Genomic DNA, 24,316 nt, shown 5'->3' on the forward strand with positions numbered 1-24,316 from the left:
GGGGAGTAGACGGATGTAGAAAGGTCCCCGACTGGTAAACTCAGTACACACATAAGAACATGCTGTAATAAATTTTAAAAAAATGTACGAATTAATAAAAACTCAATTAAAAGATGAGGTTAGGCTGATGTTCCATTTACCGCATATGTGAGGATGTCCAGAAGTTAATCCATAGTGGCCAAAGAAAAAACACCAAGTCTGAAGAATATGGCAGTAGTGAAACCAGAAAAAAAAAAGCTCCAAAAAAACTACATCAACAAAAAGGAAGCTGGCAAGGGATTAAATCTCCAGTTTATAAGAACTACAAGATTATTTCACCGCTGCCGCGCTCCCAAATTAGATGGTGTAAATCAGTATTAATGCACCAGAGAATACCGCAGAAACTGTCTCAAGGGGGTTAGATACAACCTTAGTTAAAGCTGTCCCCGGAAGGGGCAGAGGAAAAAAAAGGTAGGGGGAATTGTAGGTGCGAGACAGAAAGCCAGGACCGAAAACTGGCGCTCAGAGTGGAAAACAGAGCAACTAAGAGACTCTTGTTTGGCAAGTGCGCCGGGCGATAGCACCCAGAGCACAGAGTTAAGCATAGGAGAGGATCTAGGGCCCATGCGGTGGTCTAAAAAGGAAGGGAAGGAGCTAGGTCCTAATCGAAGATGCCTCAAGAACACTCAAGTGGCAAATTCAAGGACTACAAGAAGTGGAGGCATTGTTTAGTTTCTACCGAGTCCTACAGAAACATCTTGAGGCAGCATCATAGGTGCAACATGGACTTGGCCCCACATAAAAAGGGGGAAGAGGGTACATGGGAAAACTCATGGTGTGGTGCGGACTCAGCAAAACACGCTACACCTAATGTTCTCTAGCGGGGTACGAGCGCATGACCAAAAGTGCACAGCCCTGCCGGAACCTATCCGTGCCCATGTTTCGAGCGAGCTGACGGGAGCAAGAGGCACAGAGATGGGAATATTCTGGAGGCATGAAGAATTACACGCCTGTACGTGTGTACAGACTGGAGAAACCAGACAGCACTGCCAAGGGAGCATGAGAAGGAAAAGTGCAGAGGGAAAATGCTGGGAGCTTGCCTGCACTGGTCGCAGCCAAACCTCAGATGATGAAAGAAAAATTAAATGCCCACTAAAAATTAAAGAAAAAAAAATTAAAAAAGGTTAGGTCTGTCTGACATTACCAATAATTGGCACACCAAAAACAGGACCAGAAAAAAATTGCACCTATCTGTACATTTGGCATATACTTTTGAGGTCATTCCAGTTTGAATACACATTAGGACAAGTAAATAATTATATTTTTAACTTCTGAAAAAAGTGCAAGTTCTGATGTATGTGCATTAGTAGTTATACTTTTTTGGCATGATTATTACAAATTACAATAGGTGCTTGAAATAGAACTACATGCTACAGGAATGAAATGCACACATGCATGCATTTCATCCTGTTAAATTTTCATTGCATGGTGCGCACACATTTCATTCCATACAAAAATTTCACTCTCATCGCACCTAAAGACAAATTGTTTATTTAACTGTGAACCAACTGTTATTGGATTACAGGGCTGCAGTATGCTTGTTTCTGAGCCAGTCTGATGTGGGTGGTTGGGTGGTAGCAGTATTGATTGAATACTATATTTGTTAAATACAACGTCAAGGTTTTGTTTAGTTTCATCGTTTCATGAGAGACATAAGAGTGCAGTAAAACCGTTACCGAAAATTTGTTTAAGTTTAAAATTCTAGTTAGTTTCGAATGTATCACAATAACATATCTGCACCTTTCTTGATACAACAGAATATGTTGGTGCAGTAAGAAAAAGACTGCATTCTGGAGGAACCAGGTTCAAATCCTGGTTATAGTTGTGTGTTTGTTTCCAATGACCTTGCTGTGGTGAAATTTTGAGCTCATAAAACAAATTCTCTATGCTTTTCTTAAAATATATTTAAATGTTGATATTCTTTTCTATTATGTCATAAAATTTTGTTTTATTCTTGATGGTACTTAAACACTTTTACTAAGGCTTAAAATTGTAAATGCCATCTGTATAATGCATGGTTTATTGGAGTAGTACATAAATGGTTCTGTGGTGAGAGTGCATTATCAGCCATACATTTTAGTGGGTACATATATTAAGTAATAATTTTTTTTTCTTTTCCAGATTGTTGGTAAACTGAAAGAAACACTTGAAGTGTATGATCAGTAACTATGTAAAAAAAAAATGGGATGTTAATTGTTGTGGATAAATTATGTTTATCTTATTTTGTATCAGTTACATATAATTTTATATTGCAACAAACTGTGTGTATTTATTAATTTTCACTTGTGGTAAATGTTTTTGTGTAGTCTTTATTATTCTTAATGTAATTATTATTTATATTTCAGATCCCAAAATTCATAATGGTGCTGTATTATTTAATTAGTAAATACTTACTTCTGCATTTGCTTGAACAGTATGATGTATATTTTAGTGAATTTTCAGTGAAGCCCCGTTGTAATTTAATGTTAGTGGCAGCAAGAATAGATTGATACATTGATAGTAATTTTCTACAACAGTAGTTAAATGTACATCACATTTGTGTGTTCACTGTTCATCTGTGATTTACTGAAAATTTTCAGTTAACTGTAAATAATGTGGTTGTTAGGCATGTGTAAAACTGTCAGTTTGTTATAGTGTTCATTTATTCAGTAAGGTTTGTGGATTTTTCACAGCCAGATTTTTATTTTATATTCTATTCCATTCTCGGCACAACTTTGTGATAATACTTTATGTTTAAACCAGACTACTTTAAATATGTGCAACTTCAGTCACATAAGTTTTTATTTAGTGTGATACATAAAACTTTCATTAATACTCTTTCTCAATCTTTGAAATTACACAAGTTGGAAAAATGTGTTTATTTTTATGCTTCATCACATTGCTTTGTTTCATTTTATTTATATTGCATATATAATTTCATTGCATAATAAGTTTGATATTTTGTTGGTGGAATGTCTCAATTTGCTGTTGATTTATACATTGAAATTAATATTAATAACTGCCTTAAATTTTGTGCTATATTTAATTCAAATTTTGTGTGTCCTAGACACTAGTATACGTTTATATGTATAGTCAAATAAACATCTTAGAAATGTTTCACTGTGTGAATTTTCAATGTTTGGTTTATTATTAAATCTAAAAAAAAAATTGAAATTGCATATTCTTTGAGTTTGATTTATTGAAGTTGATTCTGAGTAACAATATTTATTAAGTTGGTTTTATTTAAGTTCAAGGAGTAAAATTTTGGTTCTATGTGAACAGATATTTTAATGTCTAATACCTAATTACTTTATATTGGTATTCAGTTTCATTTTCTTTCACTATAATAAATTTTTTATAGATTATTTGGTGTTTGGAAGTCTCTTGACCTTTCTGAGTAAATGTCTAGTGTACAGTGTAAGATGTTTCATGCCTGCTATTTTTTTTTTTTTGTGAAAACCTTGAGGTATAAGTGCTGTTACATGTACATTAACAGCATTTAAAGTGCTGTAAATGTATGCTACAAATTAAACTTACAATGAATTTAGGATGGAATATTCTGTGTATATCAAAATTAAGTGTTGGATAGTCGTAACTGTAATGTGCTTCCATGATGAAGCTGGTGTTAAGTGTGTTAGTAGCTGTTGCTAAAGATTTCAAACTGATTGTATACCATTATGCAGCATGTTACAGCAGTAAATACAGTAAAACCCTCTTAAGAAAATAATGGAAAAACCAAACAATGTGCTTCTTGAGCAAAAAAAAACTTATTAAAAGGGTAAATAAAGTGTGATTTTCATGGGTTAAATAGCTGCGATGTTTGTAAAATTTAAAGTATCAAATTCTACATGGATTATATTAAGGGAAACCAGTGAAACCTCACTGACACAAACCTGGATAAATCTAACATTAGATACTTAACCATTCAGAAAATGTGTTCAGTTGATGAGTAAATGATTAAATAGTCATTTGTTGCTATTTCATCCCACCATTTCATTATTTTTTTTCTGGGAAATCTGAGGCTGAAACATGGTTTACACGGGTGGAACTGTTACGGCTGGCATGAACAGGTTGTGTTAGAGGGGCGTTTAAAAATAGACTGCATGAAATAAAAAAAAATCATTAGAAAATGGATACAAAAATTTATTAATACACATTTACAAAGAAATTCACGAGTTTATCACAACTTCAAAATTTCCTGAAATCATATTTAGCATGCATTAAAACTTGTTTTCCACTATTGAATAGTGTTCAGTAATTTTTCTTAAATTTAAGAGTCCAGATTTTTCTGGGTCTCTACAGTAGCGATCGTTTAATGTATCATTCTTATAATTGTGCTGATGTTAACCTGTACTTCAGTCTCAAAACGTTTGACTCCTTTGTAAGTGTAATCAAAAGTCTCAATTTGCTGCAGTAACAACTGTTTCTCAAAATGGGCTACAATTTTCCTTACCCACATGAACATAGTTTGTACAGTGCATTGCCAAAAAATAAAACAAACATAACAAAATACACGTCTGTTTGCCATCCACCTAGCTGAAAATGGTGCACGATACACATGAAGTGAAAACAAATGAACAGCCAGTGACGAATAATCTCTGACGAAGTACCATAATTACCATAAATGTTCTGATACATATTGTGCAAATCAAATTTTACTGTACATTCACCTTGGCTGCAGTACCATAGTTGCCGTAAATGGTCTGATGCATATTGGGCAAGTTGGATGTTACGGCACTGCTTGACATGCTGAGCATCCATGGACCCAAACCCAAATTAGCTTGCAAAACAAGTGGTCATGATGCTCAGAATGTGTTCGCACTGTAATGTATTTAGATGTACGATAGAAAACAAAAATAATGTGTGTGTTGATTTAGTGCATTTTAAGCAGAAAAATCTAATAACCCCAAAAATTATCAAATGATGGATTTTAAGGTTAATGGTATAGGAAACTTTTGGTACTATGTTATTCTGACGTTTTAGGCAGGTAAACATCGTAAGCCATGTTGTCTTAAAAGGTTTTTACTGTATACAATTCTATCCATATAAGGAATTAGTGTTGTTTAGACTTTCCTAGTATTCGAGTACGTTTCCTTGTACTGTTTATCTCTGCATGTTCAGATTGTATTGCTGACAAATGAACTGTATTTAAGGAGAGAACTAATTTTTTTGTTTTTCCTAAATATTTGGTATGGTAGTATGATGATTTAGTGTGTAATGGATTGAATTTTGAGTACTGTGAGACCATTTTAGTCTCCATGAATAACACACCAGTGAATTAAAATGAAAACCTTAAAGTAAAATTTTTTGCAGAGTATAAATTCAGTTTTTGGTACTTTACTTTCTGGAAGAAACCTTTCTTGGTGAAAAGTAATGACTACTTTCAGTTGGAAAAAATGCTTAAACTATAAATGCTAATAACTGTAATGTATTGTCCAATATTTTATATTTGCTTTATTTGCCACAGCACAGTTTTCTTAAACAAATACTGTTGCAAAGAATTTTTGTTGAAGTATCCCGACTTCATTATTGCAGGTTCTCTTGTAAAATTAGAAATAAGGTGTTTAAAATTAAATACTACAGGTTACTTTGCAAAATAACCATCGTAACAAAATGTTTGTTGTAATTAAGACCTTGTGGCTGTACCAATCTTACTACATACCTGTATGAATTTTTAGTTAGTACAGTAAACTCCCGGTATACCGCGCCCCGATAGATCGCGGAATCGGGTATATCGCGGGTCAAACCATGTCCCCCAATCAGAAATGAATAATAATAATAACACAGTAGAACCTCGTTAATTCGTGATGGTCGGGACCGAGATAATCACGGATTACCGAATTTCACGGACTAGCGATTAAAAGCCCGGAAGGTCTTGTCAAGCTTCTCAGACACCGGCGTGCAGCTGGGTAGGCCAAGGTCATGTGACGTAACATCTACCGAGTCTTACTGCGCCTTGGCAGCAGATGGTAAGGGCCGTCTTCGAATTAGTCTCGGTTTAAAAAAATACGGCACTGCCTAGCCATTAGTTCACGGTCATTTACAACAGCCGAAGAGAGAAAGATAAGATCGTGCTGAACTTGCACACATAAATTTTGTGTAGCCCCCCCCCCCCCCCCCCCCCTTAATCCAGCCGAATGCCAGCCAGACACGTCACTCGCCAGGCGCCTGCCGTGCGTTGGCGGGTGGAAACAAAGGGAGATGGGAAGCAGAAGTCAGGACATCCCCCTCAAGTTTAAAGAGTGACAAATGTGACAGCTGAAAGGGGGACGACACAAAGGGTCGGTACAAACAGCGTTGCAGAGTTTGGCGGCCCACGCGATGGCTTGCAGTGGTTGCCGGCCGCCGGCCCGCGTGACGTTAATTTCAAGCGCTGACAATTTTTACTTCTCTTTTTTTTTTCTGCACTTTTTAATCGTCCCGGATTATCCGATTCCCGAATTAGCGCGTCACGGATTAACGAGGTTCTACAGTAATAACAATGGAATAAATGGTTGACAGCCGATTAGGATAATTTTGCGTTGTAACTCACAAACTAAGCATCGGGCAGAAAAAAGCCTAGGCGTAGAAAATGTCCGCAGTGAAATTCTAAACAAGATATCTCCGTACATTATTCCTCTATCTTGTAGTGTTTTCAAATTATGGTCCAATCCAGCCCAGTGATATTTTCTGAAACACTAGTTCTTAACATTTTTTTTAACCCACAAATAAAGCATCGAACAGGGGACCCGATAAAGCCCACCGTCCAGCGACATTATCCAGCGTGACTCGGCTGGGGATTGATTTTGGATAGGTTTGGTTGACGGCAAGCGCTGGGAGGGGAGAGGCGAGCCGAGAATATGCGACCAAGACACCCGGGTAGACGGAGTGGAATATAAGCGCCAGTGATGAGAGGGGCGATTAAGCCGAAAGGGGGGAAGTATGGTGACCTTGAGTAGTTCACTCATTTCCGTCGGCACACTTCTCGTGTTCACGTGTGTTGACAAGCGGAGACATATAAATGTTTTGTTATAACTTGAACCTACAGACGTAATATTATTCGTTGTATTATACACGTTCATCTTTTTACTTTGGTATAATGTTTTAACATTAAATAGTAAAGTAAATCAGCTAGCGTATTTTTAATCTTTGCCGAGGAATTCCCAGTGGTCCAATACTTACGTGAACCATACTGTACCACTTTTACCGTGAGGTAGTAAACAAGCCCCGGATATGTTTATGTGTAGCGGCCTCCCGACCTTTAACCAGAGGCTGGGGAATATAACACTTGCCGATCCGAGCCACACACACTCAGCAACTCGACACAGCGTTTGGTGAAATAAGTAAAGACAATGTTTAACAGACTTTTTAATACGGCGCCACTGATTGCGCTAACATTATTTTGGCGCAATTTTTGTATCCCACATGTGACAATTTATAATTTAATGTAAGCATGGATAACAAAGTTTAACCACTTTACACGATAGACGATTCTTTATTTTATATTGTACGAATGCTAGAATCGTTTTTCACGTATCTGCTGCATACTTCTGCAAAAGACACGCTATCTGTAAGTACGTAAATCTAGAATTTTTATTTTGTCAATCAAACTCGGTACTTTGCGATTCATATTCGGTTTGAAGTATTACTATGGCCTTTCTATTTAGAAGACTTTGACCACAGAATCGTGTGTAACCGCACACACTGCACTTACTTTGTTACGGACACTCAGACGAAGCAGATACTGTGGCTGACACCACGAGACTGGCAGCAGCTTGTGTGCCGCACGTGTGTATGGCGGCGTGTGGCGCGCTCGTAGGCCGTGCGACAAACTGTGCGCGGCATGCGGAAAAATAAAAAATAAAATTCAACATTTCATATTTATCTTTAAAATTTATTATTTTTATTTTTCACCCGCGTTTAGTGAAAACTGCGGATGCAAAGTCCGCACAAAGGCGGGCCGTCTATACTGTGCGTGATTGCCGACCTATTAGAACACAGGCGGTGTTTTATGCCTTTTGACCTTGGTCACATCGAAACATCGCGGTTATGCAACAACGCGGGTAAAAGTTATGTCCCCCGACAACCGCGTTAAATAGGGAGTGTACTGTACTAAAAAAAATTTAATTGTTTGTTTTTCAAATTTTACATGAAAGAATTGTTTGTATAGTGGCCTTGAATTTTGAAAGGGCTTCTGGCTTTAGAAAAAATAAGCTCTTCGTTGTCTACGTTTTAGTTCTTGCCTTTTGGTAATTATCAGGAGAGAATGATTATCAAAATGTCTAACTAAACCTGAAGTCTGGCTTTGGTATCTGGAAAGTCCTTTAATGAATTATTCACTGAGGTTATACATGTTGAATTAGGGATGTGCGAAGACAGTTGTTCAATTTGAATCAGAAGTCTAAGACTAAGATCCAAGTTTTTGCCAATGACAAAATTGATTTGATTATTTAAATATTTTGCTGCATTAAGGAAATTCCATAGATACAAATTTGATTCAGAGATATTTTATCAGTATACCCTACATACCACACACTAATTAAGAACATTATGAGAAAAATGTAGAAGGTTAACCAACTGCCACTGCTCGTAAATAAAAACAAAAATTACTTATGTAATAGTAAAAGTAACTTATGAAGCTACATTGGAAAGGTGAACATGTTACAGTTATTGCAGGTAGCTAAGCATCTTTTAAAAATTCTTGAGAACAGGCTGAAACACTGTCAGTAATTTATTTTCGTTCTCTGTTAATTGTGAAAGTATACAGGAAAAAAGTAATTATAAACAGTGTTAAAATTTGCTTTGAGAAATCTTTCCGTCTGTCTCCAACTTTATGTATATACAGTTTAAATGAACAAAACCTTTTAAATGTTTGTTTTTATGGTAGAATATTACTCTTGTATTCATGTATTATGCGATTACAGCTTAATTTTAGGAAACCTGTAGTAATTTGGCCAAAATATTTGTAGTACAAGGATTCCTATTTGTTAATATAGCCTTCAGAAGAGGTATCTGATTGGGAGAAACATTTGTCTGTTTACAGGATAACTAGCTGGCTGCAATTCATTTCCATCAGTTGCTATTACTGAGTTGCAGAAACTCAAAACTTATTCTCCTTTTTCTTTGTGACATGAGTTAACTTTTTTTTTGTCAGCTGTAAGCTCTCAAACAAATACAGATTGCCAGCATTTACATTTGGTAGGCCTATGTCACTGTCTGTTATAAACCAAAAAAAAAATGTCATAGCAATTCCAGATTGCCAAGTTGGCTTTTTATGTATTCTGCTTTAGCAAATACTTGTGAATCTTTGAATTTTTTTTTTTTTTTTCAAATACTTTTGAAGTGTGAGAAAATTAGTATTCAATTAGACTTCGATGTTACGCAGCTTCGCACAATCCTATGATGTATTGATGTTAAGATTGTGTTTGGAGAAAATTGGCTCTGTGTAACACTTGTGTGTTACAGAAGGAAGGATGAACCAATTTGTGTGGTAATAGCTACCTCAACAAATATTAGCTAGGAGCAGTAGTTTTTCTGCACTTCTCCTATAACTTTCAAACTTGACATAAACAATATTTTATTTGCTGTTTTTCATGTTTTGCTCCACTATTGGCTTTAAATTCAAAATACTTTTAAGGGTACTAAATAAGACTGCTGTGATATCTTGTAAAATAAGTTACCATCAAGGAATGTTATTTTTAAGTTTAGTTTTTCAGAATGAGAAAAAAAGGAATAAATCCAAACAAAGTTTATCATTTTTATTGTCATTTAAATTTTTGTTGTGCTTGTAGTGGATGTTTCATTTTTTTTACATTTAATACACAACCCATTACAAAATGCTATTTATTTATTTATTTAAGTTATCCTATTTTTAAATTAAAATATTTACTGCAATTCAGTTGCAACAAAGTTTTGTAAATTAATAGTAGTACTAGAGAAAATGTAAATTTACATCTAAATTACTTGCAGTTTCAAGTACAAAATGAGTTAGTATTAAATACGACAAAAATATTGTTTATTATTGTTATAATGATAATAATTTCCTAATTTTTAATAGTTAATTAACTGTATCTGTTTAGTTTAAAAAAGTTGTTTCACTTTAAACCATTAGAATAAGTTAGATAAAAACCTTAAATTTTTTATTGCTTTCTCTTTACAGCTGATGAGTGTATATAATAATTTAGATGTATTCATATCCTGAAATTTTTTTAACCATAGTTGCTCCAAGCTTAGAATTTATATATTTATGATATTGCTGTAGTATGAGTTTACTCTGGAGAAGTCTCCGTATTGAAATTAATTTTTCAGTACTTTAATCTTTGATTTTCAAAGAAAGAAAAATACACACTGAAAATATTCATGCATATTTATGCACTTATGCAATTCTCTTACTGCTGAGAGAGACTAACATAATTGTCTGTAAAATGGAGCAGTGGAAAGAATTGAACTATTAGATTTTAGGAACATACAGAGAAACAAGAGATGCATACAAAAAAGTGTTTAAAACTACCCATTATCAGTAGTACTGAATTACTACTTGTAGCATTAGGGTTACATAATTTGTGATTGAATTAACATTACAAACCCTATTAAATTAGAATCTTCTATTTTGTCTACACCTTAATTTTACCAGGTTCCTAAGTTGAGGCCACCTGATAATGAATGCTTTCTGACGAGTCACTAATCGTATCCCGGTGCACTTGCAGATTGGCCGATAATGGTTGTACTATATTTAAGGGGTGCAGATCTGTAGAATTCAGGAGGCCCCAAGGAATTGGGTTTATATACCAGGTTCACAGTTATGATTTTGCAAGCCCAAGATTTCCCCACAGTAAACTGACACCTTTCCCTGGCATCTATGCGCATGCTAAACTTCGTAAACCATCGTGTTGTATTGTCTCAAATTTGTGTTTGTTTTCAATTTTAAAAAGATTCTTAATGCCATCTTTATTGGCTGGCTTGAAAACATGTGGTCTTGTTTTCTATCTGATGTAGGCCGTACTTGTGCATCCAATAAAAGGAAGTTTGCATAACTCACAGTTTCCACTTGAAAACCTATTTGTCTTGTTTTTCCCACAAGATTGGCAGTATTTAAAATTTTATTGCCTGCATTTTCAAATGCTAGTCCAAATTGGATTTGTTGGCAACAAATGCTGCAGCCATGTGGAAATTGCCAGGTAGCAAAATTAATGCAGTTTTATAGTTATCACGTGTTTTGTGAAAGAAAAAAAATTGCCATTAGTTTGCTTAAAACAATCACTTTTTGGCTGTCAAACATGTATACTATAAATGTAAATTTTTTTCCCCTTGCCACACTTTTTTTTTTGTTAAAAAGACCCAAAATTTCGTGGGGAAAAATTTGTATTTTGTGATTTTTCACATTTTACCATTTTTTGGGGAGTTTAGTAGGCAAAAGCAATACATCCGTTATCACTTATATCACCAAAAAAAAATTCAGAAATATTTTGTTATTTCTCCGACTTTCGAATATTCATTCTCTTTTTTCATTTCCCGAAGTTCTTCATACTTGTAGCAATCCTTTTAACATTTATGGTCCCCTTTTTTATGGCAAAAATTACTTTTTTGTATTTCTTTTTATAAACTTACGTGACTTTTCAGGTTTTGTAACGTTTTCATTTTACCATCCACTGATTGAGCGTTTAAGTATATTTTGTAGTATTCAGTGAAATATTCAAAACAAATCCATAGGCGCTATTTTTTTAATTTATTTCTTTGCTACTCAGTATCCACTTTATCAATAGTAAGTCATTTGATAATCCAATAAGTATTTTAATACAAACCTGATCTAAGTTTTATGTTCGTGCATTGCACACCTAACATCGTTAAACTTAATAGAAATAACATTAAATAGTACTATACCATAAACCATGTCAGCAAAAAAAAAATGTTTATTCAAATTAAAATATTTGCTCTACATTTTTAGTTTTTTTTTTTTTTTTCGTATGTTGCTGATCTTATATAGCATCAGTCATTTTGTAAGTTTGACTTTCATCATCATACAGGCTGTACACAATACAAAAAACCATTTAGTGATTGCAATGTAGTAACCAGCATATCTGGCAAGCAACTACTGCTCCTAGCTACATCATTGATCTGACCCACAACTTTTGCATTTTTGTTTATTCAGGTGAACTTAAAGTATTAACTCATGCATGCTTTATTGCTACGTGTTTTTAATGAGTCACTGACATTAAGATGCATGTATTTCAATTGAAATAATTGTTCCCAACTTCACTTTTTTCTGATATCACCGTGTTTCCCTCTCTGCCAGCCACTCAGTTCTATTTTTTAACTACTGAATAGTATTCAACAATGGTGTACAGCAACAGAAAAATTACTTGCATGACCGTACTAAGCTAGAATTAATGATTCCAGACCCATGCTCTCCAGTGACCATTCAGACTTAAGTAGCGAGGTTAGTTACTAAGTTCAGTCTGTGCCATCCGTGGTACACTGGGTGAACACTGGTGGAATCAAGTGTTGGGTCCTTCCTGTACAAACATTGCTGTTTCTGCTTGAGAGAGCAGATTGTGATTAGGAAAACAAGGTAACTTGTATTAGTGTAAAGGTGGTAAGTTGCATTGTGTGCAATAGTCCACAACTATATTTTCTTAAGTATTTGTATATGCAGTATGTGCAGTATATCTGTAGAAGTGCTGTTACTTAACTAGTTCTTTGCATTTAGTAGGTAGTCCAGACATGCACCTTTCATGAAGGTATTCTTGTTAGAAAATAACTTGCTTGAAAAGCACTGCCGTAGTGTTGAGATGTATTCTGTTGACAGTATGTCCTCTACTTTCATTTGGCCAACTCACGTACACAGGTATCCCGATGTGAACTATAATTTCAGCCAATGACTTGATACTCATCAGAATATATATATTTAAGTTATCTTGCCAGTGATAATGGCCAACCATTCAAGAATTTATTTATACCTACGTATGTACTATCAGTCTAGAAGAATTGTTTGTGCTGTTATTTTGTAACTTATTTGTCATGATTATGAGTAATTCCTAAATTCATGGGAATGCAACTCAATTTAAAGTAGTTACATGGTTCCTGCCATCAGTCATATCCAAGAATATGTTAGTAGAGGACAAATGTTACCTACAGTTTGTTATATATTTTCTTTTTGTAAACTTGCATATGAGATTAGCTTGTAAAGTTCCATAAAGCAAATGTAATGACATTAAAGCACATTTCATTAATTGATATAGAAATGTAATAAATTGTATACAAAAACAATAAAGGTAATTTCAAATATCCACAGTGTTACAATTCTTTGTGAAATACTTATTTCCCCAATAAGTTCCAACCAAAATGGAATAAATAGAAATGAGAATTTACTAAAAATATGTTTACAAGTTAGTGTAACAATTAAATTGTGAAACTGAAGTAAAAAATAAATTAAAACATGTTGCCAAAATGGTTTGGAAAGACTCCGGTAACACTACTTGTGTGACATTGTGGTAAAATGTACTGTGTTCCAACACTGGCCCTTATCTTCCCTTGCTAGTGGTGCACACCTGGCTTTCAGCCGTGAAGTATTAGTTAACTCGTTCATTGTTGTACATAAGTTAATCAGAGATGCTAACCCCATCATTTACATCATTTTATTTTTAACATAGTTCACGCCCACATTAACACACTTATTTTACACCTTGCGTGTTTTTAATTCTTTTGTGGAAAGGTTACTAAAATAGATTTATATAATTTTACTTTGTGCAGGCATTTGTGCTAAACATATTTACAGAAATATTTCATATGATTTATAATCATGGCTATGTTATAACTTGTGTGGTGGTATGAGGTTGATTAAGCATGATGAATATATTTGACAGAAACATGGTTTAATAATTGCATCATAAATTGTCACTATTTCTTGGATCAGTATCTCATATTTAGATGTTATAGAAACACTCACAATGTTGAAAATAGATGGTGTTTTGATTGCACTTAATAAACAAATTTCCATCAGTCCAAATTCAAATTTATTATCCTGGAATTGAAGCGCTCTGAATCAAAATGAAAACTTAACCACCTACCTACCTAATACTTGGTTATAATACATTCCCCCTCCAACTACGTACTACTATTATATATGCTACCTTGAAGCAGAAGATAACCTCATCTACTAGCAACATAATTTGATAATACTTGGTGACTTCAATGTGCCTGGTGCTGATTGGCAAAATCGTACTTTTAATATATCACTTTCTTATATCAAATCTGAGACACATACCTTGCTTGACTTTTCTTCTAGTTTGGGACTTCATCATTGTAATAAGATTCAGCCCTCCAATAATTTGTTATGCTCAACCGCAGGGAGGCAGAGATAATATAATTATCTTAATCTCGGACAAATAGCATTTTTAAAATAAAATATCTAACTTGTACACACGCGTTTTTATCGGGCACCTGTCACTGTTCCATGGAAAATGCTGCCACCGAGCAGGAAAAGAAGATAACCAAATACCTTGGTGGGAAGCCTACGATTCACGCAGAGTATTCGACATGCCCGAACAATACCGAATACTTGCCTTCGGGTGTCTTCGGAATTCTTTTATTTAGGTAAAAAAACGTCTGTTTTAAATGCCGGACATAAACAAATAAAGGTAGGAAGTTTCATAACAATAATACAAATTAAGCCATTAATAGGTTAGGTTAGGTTAGGTTAGGTTAGGTTGGGTTAGTCAAACTCAATTCATAATGCATGTGCGTTCCATCGTTATGCTCACCCGTGCTTTTTTCACCTAAAAAAAGAATTCCGAAGTCACCCGAAGGCAGGTATTCGGTAATCTTCGGGCATGTCGAATACTCTGCGTGAATCGTAGGCTTCCCATACTTTGGTGGCCCATGCTGATTCTGCAGTCAAAACAAAAACGCATCCTTGTTCCCGAGCCTTCAAGGGTAGGAAAGGTCCGAAGGTTACACTGCTTCGCATTCCTCTGCAGTTCAGTATGTTTTCCCCTTCATGTGCCCCTCTTGATACACCTGCTCATGTCAGCCCCAGCCGCACATTTCCACGCCATACGACACACTGACGAGGATAAATGTTTTCTGCTAGAGGTGGTGGTACTGGTGGTTTCTATGGGACCTCATCTCATGGTGTGGATGTACAATTGTTTATTGCCTTAAAATTAGCTTCTCTTGAAACATTTTGTTGTAAGAAAGAATGTGGAATTAATTTAGTTATAATTGATTTAATAAATTGTGTAATTTAACTTGGCTATTTGTTTGACATTGATTCATTTCTTTTCCACTACAAAAAATTTATTTTATACTCAAGAATTTCAAGACCTGCTACCAAAGAAATTCCCAGGTCTAAAGTTATACCACACTAATATTCAATGTCTAAAAATTATGGCAAACGGGAATATCTAACAAAGTTTTCTTACTTGGAAATTGTAACACTGGCTTATCGTACAACAATTTTAATTATTTTAACAGAAAAACAAATCACAAAACATATAAATTTTTATGCAGCATTATAGAGTAATGAATATGAACCTAGTTAAAACAACACAAGAATTCACAATGACAAGTCAGCCTGTTGGCAAGCATTATAACAATAGAGATTTATTTTTTAAGAACACATAAGAGCCATCCTTTCAATGGAAGACAAACATAAAATAAAGGTGCAGTTCCTACACATGTACTGTTTTACAAAACCAGTACAACTACTGATAAAATAAAATGTAATCTTTAAATAAAACACACATTTCTAAATTGAAATAATATGACACAAAAAGGAAATGTCATGAATATTGGCAGTACAACAGAAAGTCTGTGTCAAGAACTTAAACTTATTTCACAAATCCACTTTTTAAATGATTTAACAGAATAATCATTACTGCACCAACAAAACATGCAACATCCCCAAAATTCAATATGATACCATTTCCAATCCCTTTTACACTTGCAGAATAAAGTAAAATTTATATTTTAACAAACTTAAAAAACAGAAAACATTTTCAACTACGGTAACTAGTTTCAAGGCATTTTCAATTTATGTTCTGTTGATTTAAGTACTTTATACAGTATCAAAATAAGTAAATGTGTATAATTGGTAGAATATGTCACTGACTAATTGAAAGAAATAATATTTCTGACAGTAACTTTTTTATTGCACAAATTGTCCCTTATGACCTAACCCAAATTTACGCTGTATTACGAGGCGTGTCCGGAAAGTAAGTACCGTTTGGTCATTAAAAAAAATTAACTCATGAAAAAGTTTTATTGAAAGTTTAGTTTTCTCACATTTTCACAAAGTCGCCATTCAGTTCCAAGCACTTTTTGCAATGCTCTACCAGTTTATTTAACCCCCCTGCATAAAAGTTTGCTGCCTGGGAATGGAACATATGCCTTGGCCACTGACATCACGAACTTCGAATACGCAATGCGTGAAGTCTAAGTACAGGCGCTTAGTAAACATCGCCGAAAAAAGTTTAAGCAAAGCAATCTCCATACTAGAGTCGAAAAATGATGGCTACCGTATTTTGGTATGATAAGGGCTTCATTTTGGTTGATTTAATGAAACATGAGTCAACAATTATAGCGATAATGTACAAAATTATGATTTTCAACTGGTTTAATTTACAGGCGGGGAAAAGTGCTTGTAACTGAATGGTGACTATGTGAAAATGTGCTGTAGATAAGTAGTAAACTAAAACTTTCAATAAAACTTTTTTTTCCATAAGCATTTTTTTTAATGACCAAATGGTAGGTACTTACTTTCTGGACATGCCTCGTGAATGCAGTAAAGAACTTTTAACCAAAATAATTTTCTATTTAAAAAAAGGTACCCAGAGTTATTTTCAATTTCATATATCAATCATAGTTTAAAAATTCTTTGAACACTAAATTTACAACAATCTGAATACTAGTATTAGTATTCTTCAAAGCCCCCTTCATATTAGGAGAAAATATATATATTTACTGTAGTAGTAAAACAAGAGGGAATGTCATAGGACATTTATGAGAACAGGCACCTAATTATTTAATAGAAAATATGGTTTAGCACAGTGACAATAAGTCTGAAACCAGAAATAATTTTGCTGGAAAAATGTGTCTAATGTTTTGTAAATTATCAACTACAAATAAGGAATAAAAGCCAACTACATGTGAACTAGGACAAAAACCCGCTTCCTCAATCAAATCTTAGATTTGTGGGAGAAAATTCCACTGTTGTTCACTTTTGGGCAAAATCAATACCAACCCCATTGGACACACCTTTTAATGAACATACAAAGAAAAAAAATTTGATGTCACTTAATATGACCACCAAATTGGATACTCTTCACTATGAGTGTTTCAAAATCTGCCAATTAAACATTCAATGCTTCTCCAAAAAAGAATCTAACGTATCTTACAAGAGATTCCACAAGCTACATAATTTAACTCCTAACAACAGAAGCAATATACTTTTTTCTAATACGCAGCCAGAAACTGGTTGTTTATAAAACATTATGTAATAACTAATTATGTCAATTACTCGTTATGTATTTTCATAAAAAATTACAGGTATGGTCATTCCTGCAAAACTGTAAAAACTGTACAGCATCACTTGAAACGCACTATCATACTAGTGATAAAGCAGCAGAGCACCAACCTAATGAAATGATTGGGGGGAAAAACCCTGGAAAATAAGAGAGACCAAAGATCAGGCAAGGGTGCCATCATTGACTGTACGGAGAAAAAAATTATTATAGCACTGGATGGAGAAAAAGGATGAAATATGTTATTCATGAAATACTGATCTGAATAAAACTGAACAATGAAAGAGTCCATAGAAGGGTAAAAAAATTATTGTTTAAATATATATATTAGTAAACAAGAAGGAAAACTATTTCTAACTACTACATTTTTTGTTTTTTAATCACTCACATTACTTTATTTTGTTACAAATCGTGCTCACATTATTTTGGTACGTATCTTTATTTCATAAACAAAACTAGTTTAATATATTTTTTTCTGAGAGATTTATATTTCATGATTATTACTTTCACTTGTATGGTTAAGAACATACTGAGTTGACATTTACACTGCACTCACATTCTTTGAAGAGAAATGCAATAATAAGTATTAATAACTGCATATTATTTATGCACATCAGATTTCATGGTAGGCAATGATACCTAGGTCATTCGTGACAGAAATTATTGTAAAATGGCTGTTACTACCAGCAAAAATGGTTAACAACAAAAGTAAAGTCTATATGTGTTTTATCCAAAAATAATTATTAAGCAATACTTCATGTGTTTTAGCTATGTATACAGTCACTCTCGGTATTAGATGCATTTTAGGTTTAATTAACACACCTGTCATCATTGCTGTCCATTTCACACGCCTGCTTTAGTCATTACTTTAAGCTGGTGACAGATTATGGTGTGCAGGGTCTGACATATTTCTGCAGATGTTTTATCAGGTGACAAATAGCATGCCGGAATTTTTCTATATAATATTTTTGTGTCAATATTATTTGGCTTCTCTTAGTTAGAAATATGAAGTATTTTCTTATTTTCCACTAGAGTAATTCAATTTATTTTAAGCTATAACCTACTAAATCTTTATTTTTTTAATTTATCCGGGCACTGAATTTTGTAGAGCAGACATTTTTAGCTACAGAAGTGCCAATAGTATGAAAGTACTTACAGTTGACTACCCTTGAAATGTAAGTCAGCAAAACTTTAAATTTTTGAAGACTTTTTCAAATCAAATTTTTATTACCAATTTGTGAACTTGCTTCCATGGTTGTTTGCCAAAATGTGATCCCTACTGTAAGTGGCAAATGTGAACATGATGTTTATTATTGGTTCCTAATATTTAAAATGTCATTTCCATTAAAATAAGACTCAATGACTACTAACGACAGAATAAAGTCAGTGTCCGTGATGTGAAGAAGTTGCCCCAAGAAGCAATCCAAAGCCAATAATTATTTAAAACATTTTCAGGGCTAGCAACATTGTAAAACATTTATATTTATAATACTATTATATTTATAAATCACAACTGGTTTGATTATTTAAGAGATGTTCTATTAAAAGACAATGGTTTCTATTTGTGTCGGTAGCTAATGATAAAAGAAAAACTGCTAGTGTGTTCTTGCAGGGTCAAACAATTTTGAACAAAACGACTGGCTTTACTCAAAAAACACTAGTGATGATGTGAGGGCAGCCTGAGCCACCCCAGTTACCAAATAACCAAGTGTGGCACTACTGCCCCATCTGCCTACATCAGGAGTCAAACTGTGGGCCCTGCCACTACAAACTACTCTAATACTTAAGAAAGCCCAGAGCATCTCGTTCTATATCAAAATACAGACACTGGCGCAAGACATTCACTTTTAAAACATGAAGTCTGCAATTAAATTAATTATTTTACATTTATCTTTCTGCATTTACCTGCCTCGGAAGTGACCAGAGACGAGACCGCTGTCTAGCAACGACAAATTCTCAAGGGTTTCGCCCAACTACTATTATAAAACAGTACTGGGTGGCCAGACAGTACTGCACTATTTTGCCATCCATCAAGCATGCTGGTGGCTCTGCAGTAGAGTAAATGCCAGCTGGAAGATTAGAGAAATTTTCTGCTAAATTTGTTATGAATAGTTCAAATCATAAGTATTTCTATTCCATTAGATTGGTGCTGCTACTTGTATCAGGATGTTTGAAATAACTCATAGAAAACTACCACCTGAGCTAATACAACTACAAAACATAATATGTACATTTTCTCTTTGAGAAAATAAAATATATTCTTCCATTGTTTATTTATTTGTGAACAGAAAGCATTGTGGGTAATTAACACGTGAATTGAAAGCATAAAGGTAAACTTGTATGTGAACGGAACACATAATACTGTAATTTAATTAAGTGTAAACAGAGAGCAATTTAGTAAATACATGTTTATAACTCGAAACTACTACCCTAAACCCCTACCATGACGTGTAACTTTCTATTTTGTGCACAGATCAGGATTTTCTAAACTTATGTGTGCTGTTAAAAACAATATGTTGTATCATAATATCCTCTGATAGATAATGTTAACATGACAATATACAGATGTAACTACAGTTCAACTAAAAGCAAGAAAAATCAAATTAAACATTAGCTTTGGTACAGTAAAGACTAATCAGCACTACAATATTTTAATTGCCTACAGAATATTTATCAAAGATAATCTTACTTTATAATAACCTCACATGTTATCATTCCATGCCATTTCAACAATGGTTGGCTTCAGATAATCTTTTAAAAATTAATACTTTTTAATATATTTATACACAAGTGTTTAGATAGTAACTACAAATACCTATTGTGTTATGATTCTGGTATGAGACTTATAAATTGAGGTGTTCTTGAACTCACCACTTAACTACCATTTTGGAGCAAACATCATTTAAACATAATGGCACCAATAGATTTAGATGAGGACGGTGATGTTTTTAGGCAATGAAGAATATTTTGATAGTCACTACACATAGTTGATTCTAGAAATTATTTTCTGGCAAGAAAAGCATTGTTACTTAATTCTATGGCACAGAATGATGGGTTATTGACCATGTAGAAACTTATCATACTGTATAATGAAAACCCCATATGCATTAAACCACCAATGGCAATACTGTCAATTAGTTTCCAAAACTCTTGTGACGGATCAAGAGTTCATCACCTTCAGTCACAAGAATCACAGAAGCTTCCATATATGACAGAGCTACTGTGCAATAACAGAAAAAAACTTTCCAATTTCGTGCTGTCATCTTAATGTAAAAATTTAATGGAAAGGGACATGAAGTCAAAAGGCAAAACTGCACAGTTCTAACATTCTTCTCTCGAACTCAAGAGGTGACTATGTTGCTTGCATTATGATTCTCTACAGTGGCTCACAAGAGAACTGACATTTGTCTACTCTATAGGGAAAATTCACTAACACCATTCAACATCAAAATAGAGCTGTTTAAATGCACACAAAATACATGAACGTTTTCTTACTTTTTACAGAACAATGAATTAAACTGAAATCCTACAATGCAGTATTAGTAAAACAATACCCAAAGAAAATGCAAACCTGCAAATAAAAAATAATTTGGGTTGAACTTTAAATTACCATAAACTGACTCTTTGATTAAAATTTTAGAATATACTAGGCAATATAATTATCTTCTCTTTAGATATGGTGCTTTTTATTATTTAAACCTTAAATTCTTGCATTAGTATTAACATTTTTATACAAACCCTACAACACAGACTTACATGGCTTGGCTTCTGACTTGAGAACCCGTCCGCGGAAATGTTGATGCGCCTGACAATGGCACGCCCAAACATCGGGCACACCAACATTTTTATAAACATGGCCTCCAACCAAAAGCCTAGATGTAGTTCCTTCCAAATAAGGCAATATATATCCAATTAGTATATTATGGCTATTTTCCTGTCAGAGTTGCTAGTTGATGTTTTATCCTATAGATAGCACCTTTTTAAGCTAATAAATATGACAAGCTATGTTTCTGTGATCACTGGGCAAATTATACTGCTTATTTGACAAAAATAAAAACCGGAATATCCTTATTACATAAAGTAAGTTAACTTGCCCTTCAAATTAATTGGAAAATTATTAATTTCACTAAAATTTAACCTGACAATTTTTTCTTATTTTGCACCATAAATAAAGTAGTTATATAATATTCTTGGCACGTAGTTGTCTTAGTAGCATACAAACAAATTTTTCCTTTGTCTATCGCTATAAATAATAGAGAATGTACACTTAAATAGAAAAATTTGAAAATTTCCCACTTATATTTGCAAAAATTCTTGTAAAAGTTCAAAATACAAGTTTATTTTTCTAACCTCATTGCAAAATATATTATTACTATAGTTCAGAAGAAAATTTTCACCTGTAACAGTAAAAATTCTGCTTCAAAAAATGAAAAATGAGTATTTACTCATGAATTATGATTTTTAAATCTAAACAATGTATTGAAATGTAAAGAAAAATTATCAGCATTTACAGTAAACCATTAACTATCACTTAGTGTGTGCTCTACTGTAAAAACATTAGACCATTTTCACTTACAAAAACATGTATTAAGTGCATTATCTAATGTTCGAAGTTGGTTTTCAACTCTCTAAAGATGTACAATTTACTGTGACAAAATAGACATTGTTTAAAACAAATGCAGCAACCAATTTAAAACAAAATTTGTTGAAAAAGCATGGAATGGCCCCCATAAAGTCCTAAGTCATAAACTCTCAAGATAAATACAAAATCTGCTATAGAAAAAGCTAAATGCTTATATACCTGTAGACAAAATGAATGCCTAGTAATAAAATTTAATTATAATAATAGGAACTTAAATAAGAACATAGCTAAGTATAATGTTCAATTTTTACGTATATATTGGCTAGAGAATTCCAAGTAAAAAAATTTATTTTACTGGAAACCACGCATTTAAATGCAAGACTTGCCATTATATTAATCTGACATTCCAAAACATCAATGAAGTTCAAAAAGTAAAAACCCTCAGTAACTATGAAAAATTGATTTTAAGTTAGAGGCAAGTCAGTCGTAAGGTGGTCCTGAAAACAAAATGTCACACCGTAAAAAGGCAGCTGAACTACTCAATGCTGCAGTGCCTTACTACTCACTCGCAGTGTTTCAATGTCAGGCAAATGTGCAACACTATTGCTGCTCATGCATGTAGGGAGTTTGTTACCAATCAGAACCCGATATGAGCCATTCAAACGGCTACACACTGCACAAGGCAAGTCAGTTTTCAACACAACATTTGAACCAACACCGTCACTGTCACTGGTTACATTTAGTACAGCCTTTAACTTGTCCTTATCTGCAGCATCTATCACTTGCGCGGAATCAATCTTAACTAACAAACAACTCTTACACTTTGCATCATCAAAGTATTTTTCAATGGACTCCAATCCTGTTTCACTTTCTTTGGTGGTTGTGGACAAACCAGCACCGTCCGTTGAGTGCCTCCTTGTTCCATTGGTGGCCACTCTCCTTTCACGTTCGAAGCTCAACGTTTTCTTCAGTGTCTTGTGCAGAACCACATCGACTGGATCACGAAAGTTTGACATCAACTCGAGCTGTTTTTCAACGTTGGACTTGGATTCGGCGACCGGCGATGGCTTCAAGAGAAGCTGCCCGTAACATTCTGTCGCTGCAGCGTTCTCATACATTTCGCGAACAGCTTCGTACTCCACGTTCCAGGCAGCAAATTCTTTCTTGTACGGCAGTAACGGGATTATGAAAACTGATATGTCGTCAATGGTCGCCAGCTTGCCGTCGCTACCTCTCCAGTTCTTGTCCAGGTGTTTTCCCCGAGAATGCATCACCAACTCCTGGGCCACTGATGTATACCTAAGAAACAAATTTTATACATCACAAGTAATAATTCCCAAAAAAATTCATACATTACAAAAATTAACTCTTTTTCCTTAACTTAACAATTCTTAAAACTCACGCACTTTGAAAATGTACTATGATTACGTCGAGAGCTTGTAAATAAGATGATGTTACACATAATGAGCACTAGCTCAGTGGTACAAGATATTGAGAGGTATGGGAATATGGCATTTCACTACTCTACTTCTGTTAAGCGGCTGGACTTCTTCCTTATTGAGTGCTCGTTGTGTTTATCCTGAATTAAGAAAACCAGATAAGATGTGTCCAACTGCCCTACAATCAACCTCCAAGGTCTAGTTCTCAGCATCTTTAACATTAACTCTGGAGTCATGGGTTTGAGTCTCAATGTGGGCATGATGATTAGCTAGTTTTTAAGCCTTCTGGCATATGATGGGGAAGTTGACATCTAAAAATGTTTTTTTTTTCCTACAAGTTTTTCTAACAGCACTGGAGTTTTGTAATCATAGGACTATAGGAAGAGTTGTACCCATAAGCACAACATTCCTGGTCTCCACTGTTTCCAGTCATTAAATATATGTACTTGTAACATTGCATTATCTCCGCTGTCTTAATATCATTTAAAGGAACTGTTGCTTTTATTTTAGTTTCAATATTTAATTATTTTCTAATATTTCATAAGTACCAGTGGTTCAACTAGCTGAAATGTTTTCAAGATCACGGTGATGAACGTTAATAATAAAATTAATATTAGGTAACACTGTCAAGTACCACTGATGATTAAACTCTTTTTTGGAAAAAAAAAAACATTAAAAATCATTTTTACTTAATTCCGGCTGGTTGGTTAAGTTTTTGTGTGTATTCACGTAACTTTTATATTTTATTTTCTTTATTTACCCAGGCCTGGGTACAGAGA

The 24,316-nt window shown here is 34.1% G+C and overlaps 2 protein-coding genes across 3 annotated transcripts in view; one reads left to right on the top strand and one right to left on the bottom strand.

The window, feature by feature from the left end:
* LOC134529133 (sorting nexin lst-4) overlaps nt 1-5,703 on the top strand; it is a 35,138-nt gene extending 29,435 nt beyond the window's left edge. For both annotated transcript variants that reach the window (XM_063362904.1, XM_063362903.1), the window contains one exon: nt 2,161-5,703. In XM_063362904.1, the coding sequence (XP_063218974.1) occupies nt 2,161-2,205 (45 nt within the window). In that variant the 3' untranslated portion in view covers nt 2,206-5,703. The remainder of the gene's footprint in view (nt 1-2,160) is intronic.
* Nucleotides 5,704-8,140: 2,437 nt separating this feature from the next.
* LOC134529132 (protein phosphatase 1H) overlaps nt 8,141-24,316 on the bottom strand; it is a 70,378-nt gene continuing 54,202 nt past the window's right edge. Inside the window, exon 8 of the mRNA XM_063362901.1 lies at nt 8,141-23,397. Coding sequence (XP_063218971.1) covers nt 22,638-23,397 — 760 coding nt within the window. The 3' untranslated portion in view covers nt 8,141-22,637. The remainder of the gene's footprint in view (nt 23,398-24,316) is intronic.

Source organism: Bacillus rossius, chromosome 2 (genome assembly GCF_032445375.1).
Source record: "Bacillus rossius redtenbacheri isolate Brsri chromosome 2, Brsri_v3, whole genome shotgun sequence".
NCBI lineage: Eukaryota > Metazoa > Arthropoda > Insecta > Phasmatodea > Bacillidae > Bacillus > Bacillus rossius.